Raw genomic sequence first — 15,925 nt, 5'->3', positions numbered from 1 at the left:
GAAGACCAGGGCACATGTCAATAAAGGCAATTAATCTGATTTTGAAGCTATTTTATTGTCATTGGAGATGTCGGCCTCCTACAGCCAGATTATTAAGTACAGCCATGTTCATATACAGCAACTATTTTCTAAGTAGCAAGTAGATCGCTCGCCACGCCCTGGGTATAAGCGCAAGCGAACAATCGAAGCAATTCCATCTAGCAATCCGACTCCGAAGCTATGCCATCCCACCCTGTCTTTTCGTTCGTCCTTGAAGCCATCAAATCCCCCGACCCACATCTCACAGTAATCTTACATATCGTATCTCGTGCAACTGCCATACCTGACTCCTCGTATGTTTCCGTAAGTAATGACGCCGTGCGAAGCAAATAATATCCGAAACTCCCGCCTTCAGTGCCATATAGACCGTACAATCCGATCCTCGACGCCGAGGAACAATATACTCCAAAAACCGAAGATGAGAAAGAAAGAAAAAGAAAAATAGCAAAAGGGTTCAGTTCGTGTGACCAATAGCCTTTTGTGGCTTGTAGTCGGGAATTTCGTCAAAGGTGTACTCGTCGGAATTGTATTTGTACGCGTGAAACTCAATGCCGTATGGCTTTGGTTCAATGGCGAACAGCATTCCAAGTGGCACGTCCAGGTCGGCAATGTCATCTCGTGTAAGGTCCATGAAGTATGCCATCAGGACTCTACAGACGGAGCGATGTCCAATAATGAGGACGTGATCTTTGATCCGCTCAATCTCACGCACCATGTCCCGAAGTCTGCTGATGACCTGGAGATATCCTTCTCCGCCGACACCTGGGTAGATGTAGCTCAGCTTGTCTGCTCTTCGCTTCGCGTACTGTTCGGGGAATTTCTTCTCAATATCTTCGTAAGTCATGCCTTCGAAGGTTCCTGCATCGAGTTCTTTGAGCATCTCCCAGTTCTTGACATCGTAATTGTCATCATCTTGGAAGCACTCTGCCGTCTGAATACTTCGCTGAAGCATGGAAGTCCATACACAGAAGTTCTTCTCGTCAAGTTCTCCCAAGATATCAGGATACGGAGGTGTCTGATCACCAGCCTGCATTGGAAGAGCAGCTTCAGTAAGGGCTCTCTGCTTCTGGTCAATCTCCCATTCGGCACGTTTATTTGAAACGAAGTTGTACAGAACTGTGGCGTAGTTATGACCGGCTTCGGTGAGTTCTGAATCTCCACCGATCTTTCCAGCAAGATTATCTTGAGACTGACCGTGGCGGGTAATCCAGATCTGTCTGGGTGAAAGATTGAAAGTGGAAAGGTAGGATGCAATCCCACCAGCGAGGAAGCCTTGAAGACGGTAATGAACCACTTTACGACCGACATCAATCATCTTGATGTACTGCATATTGTTGTCCTCTTCGTACTTTCCAAGGGGGACATACGCGCTCTCGTAGGCCGCAACGCGCTTTCTGAAATCAGCAAGTGAGCTTTCTGGATCCTTGTCTTTATAGTCTGGTCCCTTGAGCTTCAGGTGCATGTTTGCCTCAAGCAGCTGCGAGACTTTAGCTTTGTGATCATGATCGATGATATTCAAAAGCTTACCTTTTCATCTTCGCAGACACTTTCAATGAAAAGAATGCCCAATTTAGGCTCTCTCTCCTTGATAGTCTTGAATATGACTTGTCTGCGTTCAATGGTGCTGTTTGTGGCATCCAATATGCCAACGGACCCGCCCTGATTGAGCAGGAAGTCAAGTAGCTCATCTAATGTTGACAGAGCGACTTGTTCTCTGATTTGAGATGCCTTCTCATTCTTGGGATCGAAGAATTGTGCGGACTGTTCCATTGTATCGGCGCTGGGGAGCCTAGCCAATTCGTTTTGATCTTCTTCCTTTGAGTAGACACCATTCAAGAGTATGTGAGCAGCTTGTGTTGGAGCATCAACCATGCCAGTAAGAGATCCTGTTTGTAGAGTTCTTGTAACCTTGGGTGAACGAGGAGGTGATTGAGGGGGTGATTGAGGGCCGTTACCGGCGGCAGTTCGTCTTCTAGAACCAACATTGAAAATCCTGCATTCGTGTTGTTGCCAGGATAGATACCGTTGGATCTTCTTCGTAATGTAAGATTTTCCTCTGGCAGGCAATCCCACCATCACTACCACCAGCTTTGCGCCCACGTCTCGTTGTGCGATCTTTCCATCTGGGGAGACTCGAGAACGGGTCATGCCAGGAATGTTCAAGGTTGTCGCTGGCGGTCTGATTCTTGGTGTAGCTGTGCCCGAGTTTTGTCGAACTGGAGGTCTGTTGATACATTAGCAAGGCTCTTTCTTCAATTAAACTTTTACTGCAATATCTGGCGCGATACTTTCGAGAGTGGGCTGCTGAATTGGAGGCGAAACCCAACATCTCTATAGTACAGCCATAACAAGGCCTGCAGATTGCAGTCAAACTACATGAGGACAAAACAATTGATTACTTACAATCTGGGGCTTCCGGGAGCCGTGGAGGGGTTACTGCCATCTGGGGTATTGAAAGAGGGGGAGGATCCATTCTGCGAAGTAGGGCTTTGCATGTTGAGATTCTGTAGTGCGCGTCCCAAGGCAGTGATGGCTGGAGGAGGAGCGAGGAGGGATTCTGGAGTATGAGCTGGTCTCGGAAGGGTGATGTTGTTGGTTATATTCTCGAGGGGAGGATTCGCCGCCATACTTGCGACGCGATTGACCATGACAAGCCTTGCAACTTCTGAGTGCTGGGCCGTTTTAGCTGCGCATGAGTAAGTTAACAGTGGATCTTTTGATGGGTTTTGTCTGCAACGAGGTGAAATACTTCTGGGTCTTTTGTGGGTAACTTACTGGGAGAATTGTGGGCAGCACCAGCTTCGCGCTCTTGGTTTTGGAGCACGGCTGAAGGCATTCCTGCTTGAGATCGACAGGGCCTCGGAGTGATTGGTTGTGACTCTTAAAAATGTCGGCTTTGACGGTGAGTCGGTGACCGACCGAAAGATTGGAGCGTGGCAACGGCGTCTTTCCAGGCGTTGCACAAAGAATGTCAACCCCGAAGAGACGGAGGACTTCAGACGAGGAGGCGATGAATTGAACTTCCACTGATGCAGTGGTCCCCAAGGGGCGAAGATGCGGTCGATATATGTCGTCCTCAGTCTGAATTGTAATGTTCGAGAGACGCCGGGGGTCCCAAGAAGGAAATATTCTGGAAGCGAGCTTACTTGCGTGTAAATGTGATAGCTGGCTCGCCCCAAACAAGGCTAGCTGGGCCAAGGAACCAGAGACGAACTCTTCAGCACAGCTGTAACGAAAGAGCATGAGCATGAGCAACTGGTCAGAGACCTCGTTCCATCGTAGCCAACAATAACAATAATAGCCTGGAAGTTGACTAACACAGTTGTGATAATGTTACTGCTTGGCTCGATCACCGGCTGCAACAGCTTGTCCCCGAATCTGTACTTCAGACGATGCTTTGTTTGGTGAACGACGAGAATAGGCGCAGCAGAGTGAAGTTGGAAGTGGATAGCGATAAAGAGAGGTCCTTTCAGATATGCCAGGCTGGCACGTCTTCTATTTCGAGTCTCTCTTACGCCTATCAACCAGAGCCTCGTCGTCGTCGTCAGTGATACAAGCCTGCTGAATCCGAGACGCCACAGGGTTGAGTGCAGCCTGAAGTGAGAACAGTCACTGCTATTGGGTAGTGACACGACAGCGTGGGCAAAAGGACTCCGTTTACAGGCCAGCTGCACAGCTACGACTACCGCCAGTATCAGCAAGCAACAAAGCACAGTCAAGATTCTCAGATAAGCATCCATTCTTGTCTTCCCTTGGCCACTGGCCTCGGGCGCCCGCTCGGCCTGGCCACTCGCAAAGCCCTTGCAGGACCAAAATGTTGAGAGATAAGAAAGCATGAAGCACAAATGGCTCTTGGCAGAAGTCTCGATTGGACAGATGTGAATAGCCTTGCATGATCTCTCTGGCCCTGAACCTTAGCAAATGACGAGGCTGTTGTCCATAGGAAACTGTACATCTGGCTCGGGGAATTTTGTCGCTTGACAAGGCCGAACGGTATATAATATATCCTTGCTTTCATTTTGATACTCTATAGCAAAGAGTTGATATTAAAACCATGTATATCCACTTACTGTTTCCTGTCTTTCTTTCTCCCTACTTGACAATGCAATTTCCATTCAGCATTCCACAACTGTTTGGGGTAGTCTTGTGCCCCCACCAAGTAACCCCCACCCGGGGTCTAATTGGATGTATCAGATATTGAAACAAAACTGTATCGTTTGGTGCAAGCTCCAATTGAACTCTACTCCAGCGATCAGACGAAAGCCAAAATAGAAGAGACGTACCTTGGCAAACATCCTAGCGGAAGTCTGTTCAACTGTTTAGGCATAAGGACGTGCGAGCAAGCCAAGATGATCTGCTCGACTGCCGGACACATGTAGCATGCGAGATATCAAGTATGCTCCCTGGGTATTGAGCTTAATGTCTCTGAACACGTCTTGCTTGCCATTGTACTTGTGTTTGGCTTGGCTCAGCTCCTTGTATTCCGTTTGCTCCTTGTGGTTCTCAGCCAAGCTGTGACAGCTCTCCACCACTGAAACTTGCTCGCAATGACTTGTGTAAGTTGTGTTGCATGTAGCAGATGGGTATCCAGAGTCACCAAGTCATGTGGATACTTCGTCGCAATGGGACTTGGTGATCTTGGGAGGTTTGTCGTACATTAGTTGTTGTACTAGAAATCCTAGCACCATTGTTACATCGGATCCTCAGGCTGTCTGTAGAAGAGCAGCTAGAGATTCTGCTGTGACCTGCTACTATTAGTCAGCGTCTCAAGCCATGATCATCGGCTGTACTACCTGCGATTATGGTGAGCCATCTATGGGACACCTGCTCGAAAGGACCAGGTGTTAGTCAGCGACTCAAGCCATGATCACCGGCTGTATGGAATATCTGCTTAAAAGGACCAGGTGGCGTTTCGGAGATCCAAAATCGGCATAGAAAGTTCGAGTTATCTTTCCATCTCCATCGGCATTGGAACTATCTCTGGTAACACTGCCGCTGGCTCGGTCTGTTGAATGCGTTGCTTGAAGCGGTGTCTGTGATTTACCTTCGGCATTATTGAGAACAGTCACCATAAAGGAGTCTTTGATAGTAGGCAGTCTCGGGTGGGCAGACATAGAGCACTCTTCTCAAATGTGTGAAGATCTAGAAGCTCCTCTACGATGCCAATATCCAGAGATGATTGTAATGTCTGTCGAGTACTGGTTCTGTTTCTGCTTGCATTCCTTTTTTGGGAGTGTTTGTCGGCTTTGTCTGTCAGGGTATCGTCAGCTGTTTGGGACATTCTGTTCAATGGTGGTCAGCGCTCCAAGGAAGGCGTCTTCACTACATATGCTGATGAAGAACGATGTTTCTAGGAGCGCTTTCTTTCGCAGAGATGGCTAAGCCAAGCCAGGTTGGACTTCGAATTACTCCAACGCGGGGCTGAGCAAGAGTGAAGATTGGAATGTCCAACCTAGCATTGACGAAGTCTTTAAAGTATCTGATAGCGCAAGTCCGGGCAGCGAAAGAGGAAGATGGAGGAAGGAGCACCGAGGAAGCACCGCTAGAAAGACCTAACCTGATATGTTGCTCACGCGGCCTAGTGGACATCCGTGTTGATGATGCTGCTCGAAAGTCTGCTGACCAAGTGACAAATGGAAGTTAACAGCATGGCAGTAATAGCCAGATGCAGAAAGAAAGCCCACCAACATTGCCACTGACGCAACGGCAGAAAGGAGAAAGGAAAAGGTGGCTCTTGCCAGCTCCAGGTGGGACAAGCCTCTGAGGAATCTGCCATTCGAATGTCCTTTGATTTGAGTACAGTGACCAAAGACCAAGGAAATCATTGCAAGAACTTCCTAGGATTCGGGAGCGACTCACGGGTCGTGTTTTCTATCAGATGAGACTAGAATGCTAGATATCGCTGGATGTAACTTCGAAAAGCATGCTTCTTCTTGTAGAAGACTTCAAAGAGGAGCAGCCCTAGCTAACTACAGTAGAGCCAGGACATAGCCTTCGAAAGAATTTTCATTCTGTGACCTCGAAGACAAAACGCAGTGTTTGCCTCTCGTTGAGGAGTGCTTGCATTCTCTTTGACAATTCAGCTTGAGTTCTGCGCAGCACGTGAGAATGCCCTAAGATAGAGTCTGTCTTTGGAAGACAGGGGCTTCGGGCATGTTCCCTCACTGATTCAAGTGCATGGCACGAGGACAGAAATGCTTTCACTGCAAACCTATGTCGAATCCGCCACATTGGTACTAGGATACTTCATTGTCTGGTTCTACCTTTAACACCATGTAGATTTCAATCTCTCAGCTACAAGTGACAGCTTGAAAAACAACTTCTTAGGGAGTAAATGCTTCGAATGATCATATACCAAGATCTCTGACGCTGTGTCTGAAACAAGAGTACTAGAGAAATAGATACCCACGTCGTTGATCAGAGATTCAAGAAATTAAGAAGCGCATATCTCCAATTCCAAGAATAGGGGTTTTAAACATTCTATTGTATTTTACTTCCTTGGGCTGGACTACGAACCAAATTGAGTCAATCGCAATATTTAATCGCGCCATTAGCACCTCATGTGCTCGCATTCTACCAGCCTGACCAAATCCAACTGGGAAGCTACAGCCTCATTCTCAGAAATCACACTTAGCAGTTCTAAGAGGGCAAGAAGGATGTCCCTATGCCCATGATTTACATATACTATTGACTATTATCATTGACTACTTCCCGGTTAGTGATAGCTTGAGAACTAGGCGAAGAATCATCATAGCTGACGTGAGGTACTACAAAGTAGGTAGGTACGGCGTCTCACTGTGCTAGAAATAGTAGATCGGCGAGTTTTTGACATCTCGCTAAACTCCACTACCAGACATCAACAAAGATATCGAAGCACAAGTCACGAGTATCTGTCAAGTCAGAGGCCCAGGAAATATTTTGATATACATCGTATGTACAGCAACTAAATGCACTCGCTCGCTTATGCAACTATGCAAGCAAGTAAATAATACCTAACGCAAATATCTACGTTAACTCAACCCCTGCTCTTCCCTCCCCATCTCACCCCAAACTTCCACCTCACGTCCTCCCCCTCCTCGGATCCAACGCATCGCCCTTCCTAAAATCCCGCACCTCCTTAGTCCCCATACTCCCCATCCCGCCTTCAATCCTCCTCTCCCAACCCCCCAGTCTAACAACAAGACAAGTAGCATTATCCCCCTCCCTGCTGACCTCTGTCGCAAACCCCACCACATCCCTCGCCCCCTGCTCCGGCGTCTTCGCTTCCTTGACCACATCCACGATCTCCTGATCGGTCAACGTCCCACTAACACCATCACTGACCAGAACAAGGAAACTGTATTCGGCGGGCGCGAGTTCCACACGTCGGACTTCAGGCTCGGCCGACACGCCGATGCGTTTAGAGCGCATGTCGCCGAATGCACGCGTGTTTGCTAGTCCGGACATGCGCTCCTCGCCGAAGGAGTCTGTGACGAATGTTGCGGCGTAGCGACGTAGACGTGCACCTTCAACTGGAGAGCTGGGATGGTGGTTTGTGGTGAGGGGAATAGCGAGGCCGGTGGCCGTGTTGCAGAGGAGAATGCGTGTGTCTCCTACGTGGGCGACGACGATGGTTGATGGGGAGGCAGGGTGCCAAAATGGAGTGGGTGTCGGGGTAGAGATGAGGACTATGGATGCTGTCGAGCCGCCGACGAAGCGGGTTGGTCCACCAAGGCGGTGCTGTGAGGAGAGATGGGCTGGTCGGCCGAGAATGTCGTCTGCGTTTAGGGGCTTGTCGCTGTGGTTGTTCTCTGGGTCTGGCTTCTGAGCTTGTGCTGTAACGAAGTCCAAGTCTGCTTTGAGGAAGGCATATATGAGGACTGTCTCGATTGACACAGGTGTCTCAACTGCTGGTTCTTCACCAGACGAGGACTGAAGGTTGAAGTATTCCGGCCTGAAACGTCTGAAATATCCACCCACAGTCTCCTTCCATTGTGCAACCAGTGATCGCTCCAGGTCTATCGCTTTAGGCTTGTTCGACTCAATCGAGACCGGTTTCTCGCTCTCAATAGCAGGGCTGGCTGGCGGCTGCTCAATCTTCCCATTCTTATCTCTCGTTGGAATGTTCGATTCTTGCTCAACATCCTTTCCGCTCTTCGTCTGTACTTTTTGTAAACTCTCTCTTCCCTTTGAAGCCAGCTCACTATCCCCTGCTTTCTCAGCACTGGGCCCTCCCACATCCCTTTCTTTCTTCTTTCCCGTCTTCAAACTAGAAGCTAGCTCGAAAGTATTCGCTGTCCTCTCCAGATATCCGTGCAGTTCCTCTCTCAAGAAATCACTACAAACATTCCCGCCATGCCCATCAAAGACGCCGAAGTAAAATACTTGAGGGTCACCACTAGCACTGTCCGCAGATGTGGCACTTGCGGTCTTCCCTGCCCTGCTCAGACTAATGGGCGCTCTTTTTGCAAAAGCGGGTATCTCCAATGTACCAGCTTGGTATGTGTCCTCGTTGTATGGTCGGGTTCCCCGGGACACTGAGACGCCGAAGTGATGCTTTGCACTGCGCAGCGGGATCCGCACCACCGTCATCTCTCGGGAAATGCCCACCATAGGCGGTGCTGCGGCCGGAGATGGCCCATTGCCCGGTGTATGTGGTGTTGAAGCTGCTCGGGGCAACTTGTGGTGTGGTCCAGTAGAGGACTTTGAGTCTGGGTGAAGAGAAGAGGATGGGAGATTCGTGACAAAATAATCGTGGAAGTAGCGCGTTCCTGGTGCTCTTCGCAGTGTAGAATGGTTATGTCTAGTTCTATATACTGGTATATGAGGTCTATGTGCGCTGATTCGGTTCATGTGTGCAGTCCGGCCATTTGCAGTCGTATACTGACGTTTAGATCCAGATGATGCTGAAGGGTAGATGGGTCGGACATCAGGTTTGTGGATATAGGTCGCAATGAAATCTGCGAAGGTTGTTAGCAAGACGCACTCTCTTGAGGAAGAGAAGACCTTACCATATGTGTCTCCCAAAGACCACGGCCGTCGTCCAACTTTCGTTCCCGCCATTTCAGAGGTGTGGAGCCTGAACTGGCACCGTCTGCTTCATAAACTTCAATGGCTCGCTGCCAGTGAGTATTCCCAGATAGAGGGGTTTTCGTGCCATCTGATGTAACGCGTCCGTTAAGGTTGTACCCAACAATCCGGTCTGGTGATGCACGTAGAGTAGATCCGGGTGTAAGGATAGATCAGAAGATAGGTGTGAATATTGGAACGTAATCGGTGCTTTGAGGCGATACGTGTATCCAATTGATGATGGAACGCAAGGATCCAGAGCGTACGGTGTTCGAGGAGAAACTGTACTTGAAGTATCATGAGTTGCTGGAGTCTCCATGGATGAACCCCTCGCTGAGGTTGCGGACTCTGTTCTCCACTTCGGCAAAGCAGGGCCGAGCCTTGACAAGGACCATGGTCAAAACAACTTCATTTATTCGTCTGCCAACCTTGGTCCTCAATGATAGTAGGCAGTTCAAACGGTCATTTCAGATCACTACAGTGACTGAAAAGCTTACTCAAAAATCGCACAGATATTTCAAAATAGTGACCATTTCCAAATTCTAGGATCCGACATTACTTAAAACAGCAATAGCACGACACTGGATAGCAGCCACAGAAGGGACAGCTCAAAAATTGACCATCTACTACAGAAGCCATTATCATATTTGCATAGCTCTACTTTTATGCATACCACAATTAATAATTTCAATACAGGTGCAGCAAGATCCATCGTGCTATCGTGGTATCTTCTTCAAAAATGCAGAACGCCAGGAGCCTGAAAGCCCGAAATTCAGTCCAGAACATACAAGCTAAGATCTTTCTACTTTGCAGGAGTGTCCGATATGACAGACGCTTGACCTGCCGCGTGCATGTCTGCGATACGCCGTTCCTCACTGGCCATCGATGCAGCTCCCATGTCCGCCATACCATACCTGGATCAATTAGCAAGGTAAACTTGTCGGCTTAGGATTATGACCTACCATGCAATAACAGCACATCCAATAACAGCTGCCAGAACGCTGAAAGTCATAGCGATAATGCCACGAGCTGTGAAACCAGATGGCAAGGGGTTCGGGGCTCTGCTGGCACCTTTCAGATCAAGGAAGTCTTCCGTATTAGCAGCGGCGTTGCCAACAGAAGGAATCTTGCCAGCTGTGCATGCGTCGAAGTGGTTTTGTGGAATGCTCTGGGATTTTTGTATATCCAAAGGAGCTTCAATCATAGTTGCAATCAGTCCTTGGTCCATATGCCACTCGATGTGACAGTGGAATAGCCAAACTCCAGGATTGTTCGCCTCGAATCTAAGAACCATGTGGCCCTCGGGACGCAGAACTACAACGTCTCTTCGCATTGGAATCGCAGGGTAGTTGGTCTGGCTTGAGTTGGATGCATCGAATGATCCAGCTCCGTCTTCTGAACGGACAATCGTCTGGAAGTTATGCCCGTGAAGATGGAATGGATGCTTTCCCGAATCTACTGATGATTAGCTGTTGCTGCTAGGATGCGCGACTTTGTTGTGCTGACCGAGATTATTCACCACGATCTCCACTATTTGATGTCTGTCAAGCACAAAAGAGTGCGAGAATTCTCCGTATACCAAGGGGTTGGTAGCTGCTTCGCCAGTGCTCATGACTGTGTATAGTGTAGGGACCTTTGGCTTGACCCAAGTAATGTTGTTGAAGAAGGCACTGTTTTGTTATTAGTACCAAGCACAAGACTGGGAAGCATATTCCTACTATGGCCGCCCATCGCCCAAGTTGTCCATGATAACATCCTGTCTGAAGTTAGTGTTCTGAATTCAAGGTTCTGAGATTATCTCGGGAAAAAGAACGGCTCAAGTTCCCCGAATGTTATCTCAATGGGTAACAGAGACGTCAGAGTATACATACGAAAGTGATTGTTTGGTCAGCATCGCGTAGAAGCGGCTTCTTGTCGACTGGTACCAGTGCAAAATCGTCGAAAGGATCGAGGGAATCTACGGCTGCAGGTTCCGGCATGGGCTTGGAGTCATCATAAACCAACCATCCCGTTGCATTCCAGTTAAGATCCTCGGGTAGAGTGTCAAAGAGGTCCTGCCATGTTCAGTGCAAGTCATTGGTACAGCTACAGTTACTTACGGTGTCCATGCTGCCAACGAAGGCATAATTAGTGGAGGTATCATTCTTGGTGGTAAGCAAGAAACTGTATCGTTGCGCCGCTGAAATATAAATCATAGATGCCTCAGCTGGATCCGTGAAAACCCCGTCAACCTCAACTATTGTGATATTATGACCTTCGAACCATAGATACTGCCCAGCAAATGCACCGACGTTGACAACGTGGAATAGGTATGTCTTTCCAGGCTGGATCGAAACAGTGAGATTCTGCGTGTCGTTCAGGAGGGCATTCTGTGGAACTGGTTCTGCGCCAGTAGGATTCGCTTTGTTGAGGAATTTCGGTTTCAACGTCGCCATCTGCTCATGGTACCAATCTGAAACGGACAGTACAATTTCCTCATCAACTCGATCTTGATATGGAAACTCGGGATCGTGGATGATGAAGGGAGCGCGAAGACCGTCGGGATATTGCCCCATGTTGTGGGAATGATACCAGTAAGTACCAGATTGAGCTGCCTATTGACGATCAGAGATGTCCATGTCAACATGTACTTACACACATACCGTGAAGTTGTATGTAAAGGAAGATCCTGCTGGAATAGGACACTGCGTCACAAAAGATGGTCCATCCATAGCGTTTGTTCCATTCTGAAAGAGGCCATGGAAATGCAAAGATGTGCTTTGATTTCCGAGCTGGTTGTTGACATTGACGACAACTTGGTCACCAAGTGTAGCCGTCATTACCGGGAGAGGCCAGGCATTGTTGATCCCGATGACGGGTCTCGAAAAGATGCCATCTGGATTCGCAGTAACCCATGTGATGTTGAAATCGTAGGTGACAGTTTTCGCATGAACGATCTCTGGTACAATAACAAACAGAAGAGATAATATAGGGAAGAAAGACAACGAAATCGCCATCTTTGACTGTTGGAGACTTTGGATCTCTTTTGGTCGTTGTGCCTCGTGGCAATGTCCTGAGCGACTTTGAGGAGGTTGACAGGGAGTCGTCCTGCGCTCTTCTGGAGAATTACTTCGAAGATGTCGTCGACTTATCGAGGGGACCACAATGCTGGGCTGGCAACGGCCGAGGCCGGATCAGAGGCGGGAAGTGTACAAGGTGTGTGACCCTTCAGAACGCAAGCACCCTTGCTAGGATTACAGTCCGTTTGAGATGAGAACTGATAAGATGATCTGATAATGGTGCTGCGAAACGAGCAAGCTTATCAGATTGAAGGCCGGGAAGAGCTGGATAATGGGTGGCTTAGAATCCGAGTTTTTATGGCGTGATTGGAGATTGGTGGCAGCCTTTACAAGTTGTAGCCCTGTAATCTAGTGATGGCCCAACCAATGTGGTGGAGAAGATGCAGATTAGATAGGCCGGACGTTGCTTTTTGAGTTTGAAGGCGTCGGTTTGGCTTTGCTTGTGAAGGCTTTTAAAGTCAGTTGCAGCCGTTGTGAGAAAACCAATCCTTTTCCTACCTCGTATTGGATGGTGTTGACAAGCTGTGATCAGATTTGAAATGAGATCAGCTTCATTGCAAAATTCTATGGCGTGAGACCAGAAGTTGGTTTGCCAGTAGCGGAAGAATGTGTTTCAAGGAAATCACCCGATCTCCTTTTGCTAGTGGGATACCGAGCAGCGAACAGTTCGGGTGTTGTCAAGTCCTCCTGAGGAGTCTGGCTGCTGGAGTATGACTGCGGGGTTCTTTTTTTTTTTTTGCTTTTGCTCTTCCATGGGGGGTCAACACTGGGTCACACAACTTACAGAAATGTCTTCGTGTGGCTTCCACGGCTCGAGTCAGTCCACGGTCCACGTTGATGAGCTTGTTAAATGCAGTGCGGGAATTTGCGCTCCACAAATATGCGTCGATGCTCAGCTGCATGCAAGTGAGAGCACAGGAGTGCGGAGAGCTAATATCCTGGCCGGCCAGCCCGCCAAGTCGATCGCTGGAGCAAAGCGGGAACAAGCAATTGACCTAAAATGCTTACTTGACTTGGCAAGCGGAGAGGACGCTGCGTCTGGGAATTCCCAGATGTCGAAGATGCGGTGGATATTATTGATCTTCTGGTAGAAGGTTTCCGTTGAAGTTGTGTAGTCTGTGTGACTTCGCAGAAACAGGGGCGAGGATCTAATCAGATGTGAGTTGATATCGGGTAAAAAGGCAATCAGATTGTCTGATAAATTCTGGCGTGGCTTCGAGGGGAGGAATGTCACCTCACGGGCCCCATTGGCAGGAAGACCCCTAGCGAGACGGCTAAGGACCACTAGTTTCTCTTGCCGGGCAAGTTCAGGGTTCGCTGCATCCAGCCTCTGCGTCCCTCGTGTTGCAGCCCACCTGTTAGTGGAAGTCTTTTCCTGGGACTCACGAATAATAGTCTCAGAAACAGATTGTTACCCCACCCTCACGAGAGACAGTTTTCTTTTCTTTCAAACTCTTTGGCCGCTCGCTCGACTGGATCAGGTCGACTGATTGATTGACTGGCATCTGCATCCGTCCTCCTCGGCTCAATCAAACTTCGGTAGCTTGACTTGATAGCTCCAGCCCGACTTGCGGCATTTAACTTCGAATGGGTGACCAGTTGATCCTCGACAGTCGACACATATCTCACGCCTCGCGCAGGAGCCAAATCCTTCTGCTCCTCTCCCTTCCGATCTTCGGCCAACGAGAGACATTTCCCATAGATCCTGGCGCCCTTGCTGGGATCAAACTCTAATCTGACACGATCCCCAGAAATCGTTCCACACCTAGTCCTCGAACCGCTTCCATCTAATCAGATCCCGTTGCATAATCTAATCTTCCCAGGAAGAACAGACTGCCGGCCCTCAACAAAGTCACAACCGCACCCTGCGACTTAAGAGCTTTCGTCGCCTTGGGGCCGGAATACTCGACTTTCGTGTCAATATCGTCCTCTTTCGATTGCCCACATTTGCAACCATGACGGTCAATGTTTTCGCTGTACCTGTCTTCTTCATCGTTTTTCGAGAGACGCTTGAAACGGCAATCATTGTCTCCGTCCTTCTTGCTTTCTTGAAGCAGACACTCGATGGCCCGAGTCGAGATGTTGGGGTGTACAAGAAGCTCGTGAAGCAGGTAAGAAATTCGAAAGATCCAAGTCCAGAAGACATTCTGACAAGTTGTAGGTCTGGTACGGAACTGGCGCTGGAGTTCTGATCTGTCTGATCATTGGTGCCGGCTTGATCGGAGCCTTCTATGGTGCTGGCAAGAACGCATGGTCGAAGAACGAGTACTATTGGGAAGGTTCTTTTGGCATAATCGCTTCCGTTGTCATAACCATCATGGGCGCAGCTCTTCTTCGTGTCGCCAAGATGCAAGAAAAGTGGCGCGTCAAGCTTGCGAAAGCTCTGGAAGATAACCCAATTACTGCTGATGGCAAAAGGGGGTCCCTCAAGCGATGGTGCGAGAAGTATGCCATGTTCATCCTGCCATTCATCACCGTCCTGCGAGAAGGTCTGGAGGCGGTCATCTTCATTGCTGGCGTATCTTTCTCCTCTCCTGCGAAAGCAGTACCTCTCCCAGTTGTTATGGGTCTTTTGGCTGGAGCGGCAGTAGGGTATCTCATCTATAAGTAAGTACCTGGACTTCCATACCCAACATCATTCTGACATATATCCAGGGGTGGTGCCACTTCCAAACTTCAATTCTTCCTGATCGTCTCCACCTGCTTCCTCTACCTTGTGGCCGCTGGTCTATTTTCCAAGGCGGTTTGGTTCTTCCAAGCTCAGAAGTGGAACGATGCGGTGGGTGGTGATGCAGCAGAAGTCGGTTCAGGCCCAGGATCCTATGATATTGATCAGAGTGTCTGGCACGTCAACGTAAGTTCACTTGGAACTTCTAATCAACAGCAAGACTAACCACCCCCAGTACGGAAACCCAGAACTCAACGGCGGCGGCGGATGGGGTATCTTTAACGCGATCTTCGGCTGGCAAAACTCAGCAACATATGGCTCCGTCATCTCATACAACGTCTACTGGATCGTTGTCATCATTGGCTTCTTGTTAATGCGTTACAAGGAAGTCAAAGGCCATCTTCCATTCGGCAAAGCTAAGGCACACCCAAGAGACGGGAGAATTGGCAGCGGATCCGAGAGTCCAATGAGCAGTGAACGCCACTCTGATGATAAGAAAACGGCACCGGCTGTACAGAGTGTACCTCGGACGGTCTCTGAGTAGGGAAAGGAAAGTAGGAGTGCTGAAAGAGAGGAAAAGATAACCTGAACGTCCTCGGGGTCTTTTTGGCAGGGGAAGTATGTGTAATGACAACTGTTGTGAGTGTGCTTGGCCGCTCATCTCAAGTTTGATGGCTTCATCAAAAAGATTATATGTGACACCAGATGATAGACTGAAAGGAAAGAATTGGGAGAAAACCAATAAACAGAACAGATATCGAAACGGCCTCCAAGCTCGCAAGTGACACCGCAAAGTAGACAAGTGAACTCTATCTCTCCCCAGATAGCCAGCCAGGCAATCAGCCCACTATCTATGCATCACCCCCGGAGCTCTGTACTCCAAGAAACTCCCAAGGTAAGCGCTCGTACGCCATCGAAAACGGCTGGTGAGAAAAGCAGGCCAGGCTGGTGGAAGAGAAGAACAGCGAGCGATACTGCGACCCAAGAGAAGAAAAACTCTTTTTTCCCGTAAAATGCATAGCCATCACAGGATATGAGAAAGGAAAAATGAATAGAAGGGGATCTTGTGTTGCTATATAGTTTTTTTTGTCCAGTTTGTGTTGAAACGAGA

General features: G+C 48.7%; 4 protein-coding genes across 4 annotated transcripts; 1 reads left to right on the top strand and 3 right to left on the bottom strand.

The window, feature by feature from the left end:
- Positions 1-43: 43 nt before the first annotated feature.
- On the bottom strand, positions 44-2,807 carry ONS95_010541 (uncharacterized protein). Its single transcript, XM_058504145.1, has 3 exons — positions 2,443-2,807; positions 1,567-2,263; positions 44-1,516 (listed from the first exon to the last, which is right to left on the bottom strand). The coding sequence occupies exons 1-3, from the start codon at positions 2,685-2,687 to the stop codon at positions 494-496; spliced, it is 1,965 nt and encodes a 654-aa protein (XP_058360858.1). The 5' UTR covers positions 2,688-2,807; the 3' UTR covers positions 44-493.
- Positions 2,808-6,944: 4,137 nt separating this feature from the next.
- ONS95_010540 (uncharacterized protein) lies at positions 6,945-9,491 on the bottom strand. Its single transcript, XM_058504144.1, has 2 exons — positions 9,030-9,491; positions 6,945-8,978 (listed from the first exon to the last, which is right to left on the bottom strand). The coding sequence occupies exons 1-2, from the start codon at positions 9,079-9,081 to the stop codon at positions 7,099-7,101; spliced, it is 1,932 nt and encodes a 643-aa protein (XP_058360857.1). The 5' UTR covers positions 9,082-9,491; the 3' UTR covers positions 6,945-7,098.
- Positions 9,492-9,602: 111 nt separating this feature from the next.
- ONS95_010539 (uncharacterized protein) lies at positions 9,603-13,137 on the bottom strand. Its single transcript, XM_058504143.1, has 9 exons — positions 12,931-13,137; positions 12,645-12,668; positions 11,730-12,595; positions 11,187-11,681; positions 10,959-11,141; positions 10,806-10,843; positions 10,594-10,757; positions 10,050-10,542; positions 9,603-10,001 (listed from the first exon to the last, which is right to left on the bottom strand). The coding sequence occupies exons 3-9, from the start codon at positions 12,081-12,083 to the stop codon at positions 9,890-9,892; spliced, it is 1,839 nt and encodes a 612-aa protein (XP_058360856.1). The 5' UTR covers positions 12,084-12,595; positions 12,645-12,668; positions 12,931-13,137; the 3' UTR covers positions 9,603-9,889.
- Positions 13,138-14,101: 964 nt separating this feature from the next.
- On the top strand, positions 14,102-15,358 carry ONS95_010538 (uncharacterized protein; the record flags this gene model as incomplete). Its single annotated transcript, XM_058504142.1, has 4 exons — positions 14,102-14,257; positions 14,308-14,753; positions 14,802-15,000; positions 15,050-15,358. The coding sequence occupies 4 exons, from the start codon at positions 14,102-14,104 to the stop codon at positions 15,356-15,358; spliced, it is 1,110 nt and encodes a 369-aa protein (XP_058360855.1).
- Between the last annotated feature and the right edge of the window lie 567 nt (positions 15,359-15,925).

The sequence above is a fragment of the Cadophora gregata genome (genome assembly GCF_030347475.1).
Source record: "Cadophora gregata isolate MNR1 chromosome Unknown scaffold_4, whole genome shotgun sequence".
Taxonomy (NCBI): Eukaryota; Fungi; Ascomycota; class Leotiomycetes; order Helotiales; family Ploettnerulaceae; genus Cadophora; species Cadophora gregata.
Note: the sequence above shows the minus strand (reverse complement) of the source record. Positions and strands in the feature narration are given on the sequence as shown.